Source organism: Danaus plexippus (assembly GCF_018135715.1).
Source record: "Danaus plexippus chromosome 13 unlocalized genomic scaffold, MEX_DaPlex mxdp_40, whole genome shotgun sequence".
Classification (NCBI taxonomy): Eukaryota; Metazoa; Arthropoda; class Insecta; order Lepidoptera; family Nymphalidae; genus Danaus; species Danaus plexippus.
The window spans coordinates 826720-843341 of NW_026869850.1; the positions used below are offsets into that span (position 1 = coordinate 826720).

Genomic DNA, 16622 nt, shown 5'->3' on the forward strand with positions numbered 1-16622 from the left:
AATAAATAAAATCTTGTTATTAGTAGAAGCCACTTGTCGTCACGCGTGTCTATACAATATTAAATATTTTTGAACATGAAAACGTGAATGCCTTAATTCTATGAAGGTATTAAAGTAAAATTCTGAAATCTCCAGGTGGTTATTAAATCCCTGTGGGTATTTTTTCTGCTCTACAATGCAGAATATTGTAATATAGGAAAAAAACTTTTAATAATTAGTCCTCACGATACTTCTAGCAGATAACACTAAATGTTTGAGTGTCATCCATATAATTTAGATGCATTTTATTTGTAATAATTCAGTAAAATGACCTTTGCTAAACTTATCCTCGGAGGTAGAATTTCGTTTTCTTCACATGTGGAAAGTTTACTACCACTCTAGTATTTATCAGGTCCATTGTACCAGGTTATCATTATACATCTTATACTGATGGCGCCAAGCTAATGATGTGATGACATAGAAATGTGTGGAAATATTGTGGGTATTGAAAATATAAAGCCTGTTTAGTGTGTTTGTTAGCATAAATAACGAATAAAGCGCAAATTAAAGCACAGGACAGGAGAAACTAGATTTAACGTATGCGACTGGAAAATAGATTTAAGGCAAAATTTGCGTTTACTCACATTTTCCTAACATTTCGTACCGCTTGTTCATTTCGGCTCATAAAAAACTAACAACACAACAGAATACTAATTTATAAAAGGAAATGGGTCAATCAATTGAGCAAATTTTTTTCGTATGTTCCTTAAGGCCTGTGTAAAGTTTTTCTACAAAAAAAAAATAATAATTGCGCCAACACTCGTAAAAACTATAATTATTTTAATTAATTTGCTGTCAAACAGCTGACGTAAATTATCAACGTCAATATGTGGAAAAAAAGCGCGTTTTTATCTAATAATCGCGTTTGACTATAATAAACATGTATAAAGCGTTATGTATTGTAGTGTTAACACAACGTAAACGACTGCAATTTCCACAGCGGTTCGCTTTTGCTATAACCATAAGTAAATCACGGAGTCAGTTTTTAAGTATTTTCGCCGTTACCCTTAAAAATCCATGCTCCTCTCATGGACAGTTGTATGTTCCCTGCTCCCGCATTGAGAATCCATCAGCATTATTTGTTTACGCCCAAAAAAATTTACATAAAATATTGTATACCACAAAGCATTAGAATGAGTATCATCAAGTTTATAAAGTATTGTAGTCTACAAAATTTGAACCTTATTTTTGTTTATTGTTAGTATATAAATAAGGTGATAATTCGAAAAACGTTACATTTATTAAATCTTTACTATTAAGTTTTGACAGAACGGAGTTTCTCCGGGCAGGTAGTTTCTTAAATATAGAGGATGAATAAAAGATGACATCTTGAACAAATGTTCAGATGGACCTGTTATGGCTGACACAGGCCTCATCTACTCATTTGCGATTTATTTCATATAACATTACAGATACATGACAACTACAAAACAAACACACAACTACTTTATATTCACTATAAACGTTTATATAGAATATTGAAGCAGATTAATAATATTAGAGATAAAAATAGTATGACATATATATTAATAAAGATACATAGAGTAACGATTCATATACATGATTCATCATGTGGGTATATGAACTACGGTCTTTTTTCTTAATTTTTTCTATAAAAACACTTAGTACATTCTTTTTTAAGTATGGATTACATTTAGTGATTATATTGTGTGGATATGACATTGCTAAATAGATAGATAGCACTACAATATATGTGTTTTATATGACAATAAACATTTTATTAATTCTCAACATGGAGAGATTACAAGAAGTATTGAAGTGCCCGAAATCTCTACAGGTTTTTCCTACTATAAACAACACCTAGTATTTCATATTAATATTAGTTATATTATTCCATACAATACATAACAACATTCGTAATAGATGATAAACAGCTTCTACTAGTGTCTAATTAACGCCTTCATAAAATTCCAACGTCTATATAAATGGGTTACACGAAGAAGGATTAAATGTTCGTCCCTAGAAGCACTATATATTTTTATTTACAAAGGTAACGATATATCTGCATTCATTGCCCTGGAATGTAGATGTATCGGAATCAAAATGTCTACTTTTCCTACCAAAAATTTCCTCTAATAGCCGTTTAATATTTAAATATGTATTATATAATCTAGCAAACGCGTAAGAATCTTCAAGCAATTATAGTCTGACCAGCAATTACTTTATGTACAAATATAGCTATCTATGTATATACAGCATTCGTTGTATCTCTAGAAGATATTAAAGTTTTTCACCTATGCTTCAACTAACAACTAGGGGTACACGCTTCTCCAAGAATAATCAAATCCCTATCATCTAGTACTCCGAAAAAACTTGCACGATTTTTTTAATATTATATTTCTTTAAACCCATTTCCGACCTTTCCGACTCTTAATAACTACTACAGATAGTGAATAATATCTCCTATGTACGTTGACTAAATGTATCTATATATGTTCTAACAATACTGCAATGTAAAATATTAATCACTACACTACTTTGTTTCCAAATTATTTTTCTTTGTCATATATATCTAACTTCTCTACTAGATATATTATTTTCTACTTATTAAACGATATAATCAGTTAGAACCAACGATCAAGATTTAAAGTATAGGATATAAATATTGGTCCTAATTTCTATCGAAAAAGTATGTTCTAGAAGTATCTAGAAGTATTTCTGGCTACACGAGCCACTCGATGCTCGGCGGGTGCGGTCACAGGCCACTGGGCGCTGGAACTGGAACTGGTGATTCCACTGGGCGTTTCATGGTCCTTATACGCTGTGACACCAAATAATGATTAGAGAGCAATAGTTCAAAGAGGTCTTTCATTCATCGCTCTAGTTTTTGATATCAGGTTATGTCTTACTAGTATTTACGTTACTCTGGAGCTGAATCCGGCAATATAGAATATTAACTAAAGACTAGCCTCTCTAATGTTGATGTTGTGTTGCAATATTAATTTTGCCAACCCCACCAAAAAAAAAAAAAGAATCTTCGCCTTAGAATCAAGGACAAGTTAGGGAACGGAGAAGTCTCAGTTCATTCATTCAATAATATTGCAATGTTAAATACGTTCTCACATAAATAGTTTTGCTCCAGGTGTTATAAGATCCATTTACCAATAGCTTTATAATAGTATACATACAGTGAGGAAGCTGCCAGGTGTGATGATGAACTTGTAGATGATGTAGACTGGAATGCAGGAGACGGTGGTGGCGGTCATCGCCCAGCCGGCGCGGATCGACCAGCGAGGGTACTCGTACTCTCCACCCAGCATCTCCTCGTGCGATAGCACCGAGAAGATAAACAGCACCAGCAGGAACACAGGGCTAGGGAACAGCATTAGACATTTGTATAAAACTAAATCTTTCTAAGCGACATGTACATCACAAAGTACCCAAATAAATCAGAAAAACATGGTTTTATTTAAACCTGTACTATCGAAAGTCTTATATATAACATCGTTAGACACCTGTATGTTTTTTGGTAAAAAAGCAATATTTATTAAATTGGTTCTCAAATTCAAAAAGATCTTTATTAATATACTAGTGAAGCAATTTACGACTTGTTGTGGAATATAATTAAAAGAACGTGGCGACAAAAAGCTCATAATTTTCTATTTTTATGTTTTGTTGAGTATTTTGTAGCTTTGAACACGCAGAAATCTTTAAAATATTTATGTTGCAAATTAAAATTAAAGCCTTAAGTATATTTTAGAGGTTCATCTAGTAATGGCAATAGTGCTTTATCAATGTTTCATTGAAGTTTATAAAACATACATGTTTCTTATAGTGCTGCTGATTTATTTGGAAAAAGGTAGGTTATTCTTTAAACATGGGGCCAGCATTCCATGGCAAAATTCAAATGTCTTGTTATCATAGACAAAAAAATGTGTAAAATCAATAAAAATAATGATGACTTCATTTTTTCTTTTAATATGATAAGATCACCTGATGTAAGACCAGCAGGTTCTCCAGAACCAGCCAGGTTTGTGTCCTAACATTGTCCTCACATCCTCTGAGAAACGCCCCACACCGTACACCCAGCACACGCCAGCGGCCTCCGCGAACACAACAAAGAGGATCGCCAGACCAGGTCCATACACGTTCAATAAATCCACTAGGTATACCCCGCCCTACACAACAGACATATTAAGATAACCAACGAATCTATAAATTAATAAATTAAATTTTTCATTAGTTTCTCTTAGGATAAAATAAACCGATTTAAGATTTAAAATCTCATACGGTTTGTGAGAACTTTTACGATATTGAAAGTGATTTGAGAATAAAAGAAACAATTGGAAAATCAAAAACTTAATAATAAAAATATTAAAACATCATGTTAGAATTCAATAAAGATGATGTTTAAATAAAATTCTTTAAATTTATATGTTGGAAGTTACTTAAATTTGAATCCTCTGTTCCTATAAAGCTATATTCATTTTAATTAATGTAAAAGATAAACTCAGGCAAAGCAGCCAGGGATGTAATCGTCCGTATTATTCATTTGTTGTCGTTACTCAAAACGTATTAATATTTTTTTTGCCAGTGCAGTGATGGATGCAGAAGTTTCCTCATAATATTGCAATGCTAATAAGCTTACGAGTATACTGTATTATCTAGTTGTACAATGGTCATTCAGGACGTAATATAGTTTTACATATGTCCAGAACGTCATCCAGAGAAGTGTCCCAATAAATAGAGCCCAAGTAAAACAAAGCGCCTACTGTATGCGGTATCTCGTTTGCCAGGTCATTCCCCTAAGTGGCGTTGAATAATGCAACAGAATAAATTTGCACCCAGATAAACGTTATTTATCTGATACATTTAATACTCCCAGTTACTGGGATCTCGATGTTTAATTTAGAAGCGACTTGAGTTTGTTTTGTAAATTAACTTCATGTAAAAACTTACGTTACTTTTATAACGCTTTATATAATTCAGCCTTTAAATGTTAAGTATCACGAGCCTAAACATACATATCTCTTGATTGTTCAAATTCACGAAGATACAGAACACATCAAGATACTTTATCTAGATTTGTTAACTGTGAATTCTTGAAAAAATTTTTATTCCTAAAAGAGAAAATAATACTTAGAGCAAGAATTATGTTGATTCGTTTGATATTATGTTTAACCCTCTAACGTGACTTGACAGCCTTTTAAGTATTGAGACCAGAAGAACATCCATTAAAGTTTTTTAAAGAAATGACAGTTTGAAAGATTCTAATTTTAATAAATATTTTTGTATGGTTATATCATTTTTAAAAAAAGTCACAGAGGAAGAAAAAAGGTATTAATATTATTTAGTAATGATATATTTTATTCGTTATTCATAAACTCTTTACCACGACTTCTCGATGAAAGAAACGGAATAAGATATAATTTGGTTCCTTCTTGTATAATTTATATAGTTGTGTAGGATTTTCATTCTTTGTATATAACCACAGTCTTACTCACGTATGTTGTGGTAGGAAGAGCGCAGATGTATATAAAGAGCAACAAAAAGGCGACGAACACTTCCCGGTGCCGTCCGAGTGCGCGGGGATACTCGTCACATAGAGCTGTGGTGACTGCCTCCAGACCTGTGGAACATAACGTACTTACATTTTGATAACATAAAGAAAATTTTATTTTATTGTATAGTTTAAAAAAAATCGTAGTTCTTTCGAAGTAAAATGGTCAAGTGTACTTATAAAAATTTCATTTTGATTGTTTGCTCCTACACTTCAGATTATATAAATTAATTAGTACCATATTAAACATGTTAATGCACGTAAAGTTTTAATAACGAAATTTCCTATATTATTTAAAGACATGGTTGGTATCAATTGCTACTCATCAAACCAAAATATCAAATGACCTCCAAAAGTGCTGTCTAATCCGAGGGTGATGAGCATGAGGAAGAAGATGATTGCCCAAAAGACTGAACCGGTCATAGTGGCGATGGCCTCCGGGTAAACGATGAACACTAGCCCCGGACCTTCGAGACCTACCTCCTCGATGCTCTTGTTCTGAACGTGTGCCATGTAACTGCGTTTTTTGGATAATTAATGTTATTATTTTAAAGAAAGTCGACGCATAGAATAAAAGTGTTACAATCAACAATAGTTATAAATAGAATTCGTGTAAAGGCAAGGAAAAAAAATCAAAACTACTTATTTATTTTTAAAATATGTGCAAATTATTTTTTTTTTAAATGTATAATTTACCCTAAAACGGAGAATATAACGAATCCAGCGAGGAAGCTAGTGAGGCAGTTGATTGAGGAGGTGATGATAGCGTCGCGGTAGCAGTTGTTGTTGAACTTGTTGTAGCTGGACAGAGCCAGAAGTGTGCCAAAGCCCGGACCCAGAGAGAAGAATATTTGAGAGGCCGCATCCACCCACACCTAGATTGTAATGTTACTGATGTATATTGTAGCCCCTCGGTGGGAATAAATATTTATTGGCCCAAAAATTTTATCGAAATATTTGAGTTAGTTATTAAATAATCATTCTCCACCATGATTAGGAGCAATACGTAGTTATATACCTTTGTATTCTGTAGCTTATGCCACTCCGGTGTTAAATAGTATCGAATGCCTTCAGTGGCGCCAGGAAGCGTGACCCCTCTTGCCAGCAATATCAGAAGCACTACGTACGGAGCTAATGCTGTGACCCACACCACCTTTTCATAATAGTCATTTTAAGGCTTTCAAAATAATACTAAAACTAAAGCAAATTTTGTCGTTCTGTTTGAAGTGGTAAACCTTTAATGAACTACTATCGTACCTTGCCAGCACTTCTTACACCTTTCCATAAAGAAAAGTATACCAATACGAAGACACCGAAGACGCAAAGAGCAAGCGATGGTTTTATAGGGCCCATATCATCCAGGCCGTTGGATCGCTGTTGTTCCAAAACGTTACGTCTGTTAAAATAGTAGTTATTATACATTAACAAATCCATCATCACATCGTTTTTGAAATTTGTATAGTGAACCTGTTCTAGAACTCACTCAAAGAATTCTTTAGCCGGCGTGGTAGCATTAGGATTGTTCTGCGGGGATGTAACTGGTGAGCAGAGAGGAGTGTTCCATTCGTTGTCGCAACTAGTCCAGGGCAGCACGGAGTTGATGGAGGCCAGTGATGCCACGAGGTAGTAAACCGCCCAGCCGATGATCGTGTTGTAGTACATGCCCATGTAGATATCGATCATGCATATGGCGTAACCTACCCCTGTGTAATGGGAACTCGAATGCAATAAGCAATATAATTTCTTAGCTTTTGGAATAATGTTACGTTATAGATACAAGCGGTCATAAACAAAAGTCGGCAGCGTTAAATTGGGCTGATGCTGGATTGCTAGGCAACCGAATGTTACTCTTCTCTTGTTAAATATGCCTTACAACCATATTCAAACATTTTAAATCCAATTAGAGTTCTCAATCGGGCAATTCACGCCTCGGAAACTTGTTGCGAAGTTGTCGCCATATTTGATAGAATCAGTGCCATCTGCCGGCTCAGTATCCACGCGTTCGCTAATTAGTTTAGATGCGATAAGATTTATCTCAAACGATAGATCTCCGACTCATAAATCGAATTTACTGCTGCAAATACTGTTTGTTATCAGATAAAATTTACCATCAACAGTGAAGATAAACTTATTAAATAAAATTTTAGAAAATGGAACTTAGAATTTTCTTATATTGAGTTTTCTTAATTAAGATATAAACGAACTACATAACTTCAGAGTCCTTTTTGGGAAATAGATTCCAGTCGGCAATATATACAGCGATTGAGGAAAACATTGTTGCTTTGATAAGAGCCAAGGGGAAGGATGGTATGAGGGAAAGAGATGGTTAGTGGAGATAACAAATTCCAACATTCATATATCATATTAACGTTTGATATTACAAAATAATATTTCACATGGCTAGCTCGTTTGTATCTTGTAAAAATATTTTTCTTAAATTTAATATACCGAACTCAACTTTCTCTGTTATTTAAATTGTGTAAATAATTTTTAATCTGTCCTTTCGAGGATCCCGTATCCGTAACAAAAGTATTTTCTTGTCTTGTAATTTGACTAATCCGCGCACCCTAAGATCGACGATCTTTGGTGAAAGAAAGTTGTAAAAGAAACTTCTTTTAAGTAACGATCAAATCATAAAAACTATTGTAGCTTTGATAAAGACTTTTTAATTGTAATAGATCTCGTTTTTATGAGGTATTAACATTTCTTTGTAGACGTTCGTAAGCGAATATAAGCGAAGAAGTTTTTATACATTTGAATTGAATATATGTTTGGAAATAATTTTTATAAATACATATTATTATTTAAATATAATATGCTTAATGTATTTTATTTAATAATTTATAATTATTAATAAAATAAATAAATATATTATTTAATATTTAAGTGACATTATACATAAAATCGTTACTTATTGTGACGAGAATTGTCGGGAGTCGTGTGTCCAGTCAGATGACCCTCGCCGACGAGAGCTGTTTAAATATTTGAGGAAAAGATCGTTCGATATCAGCTAAAGATTCTTTCAATACTTTTATTAAACGAATTGGAACATTTGCAATATTTTAAAATGTTTTTAATTTAAAAACGTTTTATTATTTACTAAATTTAATGTATCACGAAAAGGGCATTGTGTTTTTTCTTTTACTTGACTCAATTAATTCAAGTGTTGTCTAGCATCCATGACCTTAAATAAATGATTTTAAAAATTTATAAAAAAGTAAAAAAAATAAAATTATAAAAATTTAAAGAAATTGCAACAACCGAACGGTTAACTCAGTGTATTATAATACATATTTATTGATAGATGAAGTCAAAGTCCGGATTACAGAAGCATTTTTTTTATATTTCGTCTTTGAAATCAGTTTCTAAGAACGTGATCTCCAATTGTTGTCGATGTCATACATTTTAATGTTGCGGTGGAGTGTCCACCATTTGTCTCGGGTTAAAAGCATTGCTTCTGTATATTTATGAAGGCCGCCAAGTGGCTAAAGAATTGACTTGGAATCTATTTGGTTTATACTGACTTTTTTAAGCTCTCGTGACTTAAATACATATGAGCTTGGATATCCTAGGATCGAAACACATTTAAGGTTGTATTTTTTTTCATAATAAACTAATATCCCTTTTGTAACTCTTTGATTTTTACTTCAGTTTCAGATTAAAAGATTTTTTTGTTGCTAATGATGCGCATCGAGTTTTTGTAAAAGAAAAATTTCGAATGCTTTGTAAACATAAGCAATATCGCTAAATTCTAATGGCTATAAGTTTGTTATAGCAACACCGATTCCTCTGGGATGAGAGGAGAACGATTAACAATACCACAATCCACAATAAAGAAGGCACACAATGTAAAGATTTCGTGCGCTAGGGCCCATTGATTAACAATAGAAAGTCTTCTGTGACTAAGCCCGCTATTTTTTTATTTTTACAATCAAACTAATGTTTTAATAATTTGGGACCTTAAGATGTAAGGAAATTTTCTATTGCTATATTATAAACTATAAAATATATTAACTATAAAACAATTTATAATTAGAATATAGAAAAATATTGCTTTCAAATTCATTAGCGATGTATATATATATTTAAGTGATAAATGTTGTGAAACAATACCTTTTAACGCGGGGCAGATTCTCTTCCAAAGTGTTAAGCATCCGCATCTGTGGAACTGCCCCAGAGCCAGCTCCATGAAGAACAGCGGTAATCCACCGAATAATAGCATCACGCAGTATGGTATCAGGAAAGCACCTGGATGGGACGATAATTAAATGTTATACTGATTCATGGCATATACACTTGTTCCTTTAATAACTACTATGAGTATAACTTGAAATTTTCTTTTGAGAAAAATAAAGAATAAATTATTTATGTGCTTATAATCTCCTAAAGTAACTAATGGTGTCTATCGTAACTATGAATTGCTGGTTGCTAGTTTCGATGTGACCGAAATGGCGATGTCAAGGGCATAAACTAATACAGCACAACTCTAGTTTAAACAGTTCTTTATCAATTGTAAAGTAATTTAACTATTTCTAAATCATTTCCAATCTTTTATATTTTCATTACAAGATGAATTCTTTACAATTCTTCTTTTATTAACTTCAGCGACGACCTCGCCGAGCTCTTATTATATAGCTTGGTATAACCCATAGAAGTATGGGAAAACTTCCATTCACCCCATTTCTAAAAGCCACTCAACATTTTTCTTTTCTGTGCCACTGTTTGATCACCCTTTGACCACTATTTGTTTAACTCTCAGTCATTCAGAGAACATTAATGACGAATGCAGTAGTGAAATTTTAGCAGTTACTATAAACTTTGTTGACGTCTAACATGAAAAGTTTTGCTTGAAATAGATATTAAATTTCCACTGTTTAATATTAACATTTCATTAATGAAAAAAAGTGTTCGGTTCAATGTCCTAACCTTTTAAAATACTGGTACGATTATTAACTGCTTAAAACTGGAGTAACTTTACCACTCATCCCTGTTACTAATTCTTCTGAGAGCCACATAATTCGCTTTTCAAATTATATAAAAATAACTACATAAAACTATCAAGGAGCAATTGAATTTTATAGCTTGAGAACTTATTTAGTTGGATGAAATATAATGTGAACATACCACCGCCGTTCTGGTAGCAGATGTAGGGGAACCGCCACACGTTCCCGAGGTCCACAGCGAACCCCACCACAGCAAGGAGGAACTCCGCTTTCTTCGCCCATGTCTCACGCTGACGCTCCGGAGTCAGAGATACCACCATTGATCGGGCCTTGTGGCTCTGATGTTACAGATACATTAGTAGTTTGATGAAACATAAAGTAAAAGTGATAAAAAATTAACATAAGGCTTACATTGTTGGCTGGTTGTGTGAAGGTGTGGTCGTTTTGTGTAGGTGATGTTGGAGTGTCGAGCGGAGCGGGAGCGGAGACGGAGGTGGAGGCGGTGCTGATGGCGGAGGTGGTGGCGGGCGCGGAGAATGCGGCGGACGGCATCTCTTCAGTGTCGCCGTACCGCCTCTCCGGCCCAGGGCTATCGCCCTGGTAGAGAAAATTGGCTTAACATATATTGCATTCTATAGGGTTTTATATACACTATAATTTTCTAACCACGTTTTAATTTGAATATCGTTTAAATGCCTTTCAATAAATAAACGCATGAGTTGTAATAATAGTGGAGTAAACCGTTTTCTGTTATAAATTTTTGTAATGGTTTTCATTTCATTTTATAATTCTTCATGATGATTTAAGAATATAAGACTTTAGCAGATGATACTGTCTACGAACACCTAAAAATCTGACTCAATTTTTACTGTATAAATGAAGTTGTAATTACGAGTCTAAAAAAAACATTTAAAACATTTTTTTTATAGTAGGCTCAAGTTGCAGACGACGATTTGCTTTATTTGTGTTTGTGTTTGAGAGCAAACGGAACAGATTGCTTGGTAAATAAAAATAATTAAGTGTGACCCTTCCGCGTTTACACTTGTGTGTACTTGGCTTTACAACCTTATTGTATTTATAATATTGATTGAGACGAGGCGAAAAACTTTAAGAACTTGTTGCTTTCCGATGACATATAACTTTTGTAAATGCTATTCAAAATGTATAAAACTCATCGACTTGTAAGTTCGTGACTGCTTTGTTTACATGTATGTTATTGTATCAAGAAGCAGGCAGTCAATGAGGACAGGTGAAGGCAGACAATCCAGACAGATGAACGATCAGTCACGGTTATATGGAACTTCACAAAAACTTCTCCTTACGAATATAATCCTTATAGACGCCTGTCTTAACCTTAATTTGCGAAATGAATTGAGTATCTATAATCAATTAGTGTTACTTATGTGGAAGACTGAGCGCAGTAATGAATACGGACGGGTTTAGATGCTCCTTAATAAAATGCTTTTACGGTGGAAAGGGATTAGCCGACGATTTAGTTACTTAAACGTTAATTGGAGTGGGATGTCTTTTAGGGCAGCGACACATTTTTCGGTGATCTTTAAATATTATATATGTACAAATAGATATTACGTCAGATATCACCATTTGATAATTTCGTCTAGCAAAGTGGTTTCTATCAGAGTCATAATTGAATAATAAAAAAATATTATCAATGTAACATCCTTCTATTAAGGCAGACAGGAAATGTGTGTTTTTGAAGATTTAATTATACGGAAAACTGAGAAATCGCCAAGTATACAATTGCCATTTTGTGTCTAAGCCTTAGTACAACTCATCGCTTATTAGACATTTTACATTTGGATATGATGCTATTTAAAAATATGGTAGGCACATGAAGGTTATATAGAAAGATTTATATATTGTCTGTTGTAACATCAAAATTTCATTGTTACTCAAGATTTGTTAGGTGTTGTATAAACGAAAATAAATATATATAATAGTTTTAGAGTTTTTTACATGTTGTATGTAGGAACAAAATACAATTTGCCTAACTTTTATGCCAGGAAATTTGATATGGCATTTTTAAGGCGTTTTTAAGAGGAGCGTAACAAAATATCAAGAGATAAAATTCAAATTGTCCACGCAAGCGGCATTCTGGGATGTTTACGAGCTATCTAACGTTATTGTCAATAAAATATACGAAACGCGATGTGGCCGCGGCTATCGAAGACGCTAGGAAATACTGCTCTCATGTAATATGCTCATCGTAATGAATACCTAAAAATGCATTCACAAAATTCAAGGTGTTTCAAAACAATTACACGAATCAATAATTAATTAGTAATAAGCTTAAAGATATGAAAAACTTAAGTTAATATTTAATAATACATTTAACATAAAATACATTTGTGTTAATGAATTCAATTTAAATGCGAAAGGTCTTTTATTTGGTTTGAAAATGAAAATAATAATGAATATATTAAACGAGGTATGACTGTGAATATTGAGCTTTCAATTTTACTATTTGTCTTAGATTTGTTAAGAAATTTTGTATTGATCTTGTAGATTGTTATTATGAATTTTTTTACCGGATCAAAATGGATTACAGATTATTTTTCTTTTGAAGAAATTTCAAGACTTTATAAGTACGTTTTTGTTAACATATATTGATTGTCACACAACAGATTTTTTCAGGTATGTATATATTTTAAATTTGTCGTCAGATTGAAAAAAAAGGTTGTATTAATTCTGTAATGTCTACTTAATACAAGTATATTCTGTTACAAATAGTTGAAATTGTAAAACATTTTTTACATTTCAACTATTTGTAGCGCGAGGAGTCGCGTGTAAAGTCTTGGATGTTATAATTTTGAATAAATTGTAAGTAGTTTTGAGCGATAAGAAGAAGATAAAGCCTATTTATTGTGCTTATAATATTATTATACATTATTTTATATTTTTTGTTAGATTTATATATTTATTATATTTTATATGAACATAGTATATGTGAATTATGGACTAATATTGCATCAGATTTCCATCGCATGTCGCATTACAGCCGGCCGCACGGTAGGGATGAAAGGAAAGGGGCTCGTTAGATTAAAATAAACTTATATAAAATATGAAGTTGCATTGTAAATATATCGAACCACACTATACTGTCGCAGTTTCTCACATCTTTTCAGACTATTGATTTTTAAAAAGACAAAGGAGTGTAATAGCCCTATTTTATACTGTTTTGGTAATGAATACTACCATCTAGGATGTAAAATTTACCCTCACTTATAATTTAATCGTGAGTTTGATATACAAATGAATGTTATGTCAATGTAGAGTATATCTAATACGCCCCTTATAAAATGTATCAAGTCTGGGTTCAGCAATGGGGATTACACATCCAAGGTAGTTGTCGTGCGCTCATCGCATACCGAAGTAAAAGCTCTGACAACCATTCACCACTAATACACAGATACTTGTACGTAATTGGGTGGGGACTAATTTGGGACGCTAAATTCACTATGGAATAATAATATCATAATAGTTTTAATATACCGCGTTAATATCGAATTATAATTAGATCTGTTAAAAATTAATGAGAAGAGTGAGGTTTTATTTGTTTCGTGTATAAAATTCTTTTTGTTTGTAGTTTCAAAGTTATTGCATATAATCCTATCCTACACCTGGCTGACGGCACCAAAAACTATTAGTTCAAGTGTAAACACTTCCAAACAACATTATCAAGTTTGGACACATCGTGGTCTTTGTCTGAGAGTTGAGACTATCATGTTTAAACAGGTACCTTAGGTTAGTACCTTTACAAGGTATAAGTTCACAGGTTCACTAAATAGAGAATGTTTCGAATTTTTCATTCATTAATCTACGCTGATACTATTAAACCCGAATATTTTTGACTGGAAAACTGCTAACGTTCCGCATGAAGTGTGTCGACGTGAACTCGGGCTCTAAGGTTTAGTACAAACACAGTATTCCCATAAAGGACCTTTCATTGAAATATCTTTGAAGCGTAAAGAATATCAAGCCTTCCGTTTGTTCTTCCTTTTTAAACATTTGGAAACTTTTTGTAATTTAGATTGCTGGCTCGCGTTGGTTGGTATAGTTTTTTGTTACAGACACAGAATATTCATTATCACTTTTAAATATCCGTTGAACGCAATGTACGTAAGAAGACCTTCTATTCCATAAATGTTAGACATAAAATAATTTTTCATAACATTCGTTTTTTTTTTAATATGAAAAACATATTTCTAAACGAAACTGAAGGTCTTAATATTTCGTATCAGTTTTTTTTTTATCGGATTGTTGTTTGATTTTTTCTTTTATTAATTATAACCAATAATTCAATAAAGATGGTTCCTAGAGAGAACCGAGGCCCTTCAGCAAGACAAATCGTCTTTTTTAAGTGACAAGTGTTTATCTTGTCTACATGTATTTTTGATTCCTTAAGCATCATTCCACACATCATTTTATAATATTGTTCCTCGTCTATAAAATATTCTGACATCATATATTCACTTTAATTCTATGTCCGATTTTTATATTTTGTTTTGATTTTAACGGAGGTATTTAAAAAGCGTTATATCAAGGAGAAGTCAAGGTCTGTCGGCTCTTCTCCGGAATGCCTCTTGCGTATTTCATGATGTTTGTACTCGGAGGTCCTTTTGAAACATTTCTCAAGATGATTCAAAGTTTTCTTCTCGAGTTTTTCTTTGTTACAAGACAATGTTTGATATCTTTCTGGTTTTAATTTCAGCAATTATTTTATAAAGAATTTTAAAGTTTCTTATTTTTTTTTTAGACAAACGAAGATTCATACTTTCGTCATTTAGTTAATTTGTAATTTATTATATCATTCAAAAAACATAAGGACAAGATGTTTCGGTTTTAGAGGCCGTATAAAATTAACATAAAGTGAGTGACGACGAGATCATAATCTAGGCTCATGAATGTTATAAAATACGAAATAAAAGTGTCGTTTTATATGATTGATGGAATTTAAAAAACACGAAATAGGTTTATTGCATGCTTAAGGATATATTTTAAAGCGGGCAGTTATTTGTTACTAACTTCATCGCAATTAATAATATTTTCTCTAGTCCTATTTTTAAAATAAAATCATTGAGGACTTTAAATATTCAAAAGCGAATTTTTTTTATTTGAAAAAAATATTAGAAGATTAATTTATTTTCAACGCATTTCCTTCTAAAAAAAAGCATATATATCATAACATATTTACTTTTTATTAAAGCCTTACCTTATGCTTAAGTAGTCGTCAGCGTTCCGGCGAAAGGAAGCTCATGTCGAATCGGAGTAAATGCGTCATGGCTATCGTGGGTGGTGTGATCGTCTTGAAGACTGGACTTCTACTGAGACTCTGAGACTATGGTCCTGATGGAAGAAGCGAGGATGCTGGTCATGTAGGCGGGGCCGACACGCCCACCGCAACAAGTTGCTCTACTGGATAACTGATAACGCTACACTTTAATATTTTTCTCCAAAAGGCACTTCTACAACAGGTTACCTTGCAAGAAAAAATTTACTGGCACCTTGCCAGCATAAATTTAAAATGTAATAATTTATCTGATTACAAAATGAAGAGATTTTAATATTGTATAATGTTCTCTAATTTGTTGTAGTTAGTTATATGGAATGATAAACGTTTTTCCTATCGTTTCTCCGCGATTACCTTAGAATATTTTTTAAACTTTATTATAATATATACTTTTTGTTTTTCTCTTTAATAGTAATAAGCCACAACGATCTCACCACCAGGAATCATTTATTAATACGAATGTATAAATAAAAATCCGCGACAAAGAAACGTCTGTGTGAAAGTGCTTTAGGAATAGATAATAGTAAGAAGAGACCCGCCCCCGAGTCCGATGTGATTCAGCAGATTGACCAATCTTGAGGATATCACACTCCGGCGCGTTCATGATGATCGATGAGAATAATCAACTGTAGTCCCTACTTTACAGGATGCTGTTTGCTCCAGTTTAACCGACTTACAAAAATATGTAGTCCGTTTACGTCTTCGATTTGTTTTAGTAAATTTTATTTTACAGATTTTTAGTTTGATTTACCTCTCTTTTTTTGTCAGTACGTGAAAGATAATCAATGCAAAACTCATGTAAAAAATA

At 32.8% G+C, this 16622-nt stretch overlaps 1 protein-coding gene across 1 annotated transcript; it reads right to left on the reverse strand.

The window, feature by feature from the left end:
- Positions 1 to 1366: 1366 nt before the first annotated feature.
- On the reverse strand, positions 1367 to 15849 carry LOC116770360 (sodium-dependent serotonin transporter). Its single transcript, XM_061528002.1, has 13 exons — positions 15737 to 15849; positions 10915 to 11100; positions 10685 to 10841; positions 9674 to 9808; positions 7044 to 7263; positions 6818 to 6956; positions 6579 to 6713; positions 6257 to 6435; positions 5908 to 6077; positions 5505 to 5629; positions 3994 to 4178; positions 3189 to 3372; positions 1367 to 2821 (listed from the first exon to the last, which is right to left on the reverse strand). Exons 2-13 carry the CDS (start codon positions 11053 to 11055, stop codon positions 2756 to 2758), a joined length of 1836 nt encoding a protein of 611 aa, XP_061383986.1. The 5' UTR covers positions 11056 to 11100; positions 15737 to 15849; the 3' UTR covers positions 1367 to 2755.
- Between the last annotated feature and the right edge of the window lie 773 nt (positions 15850 to 16622).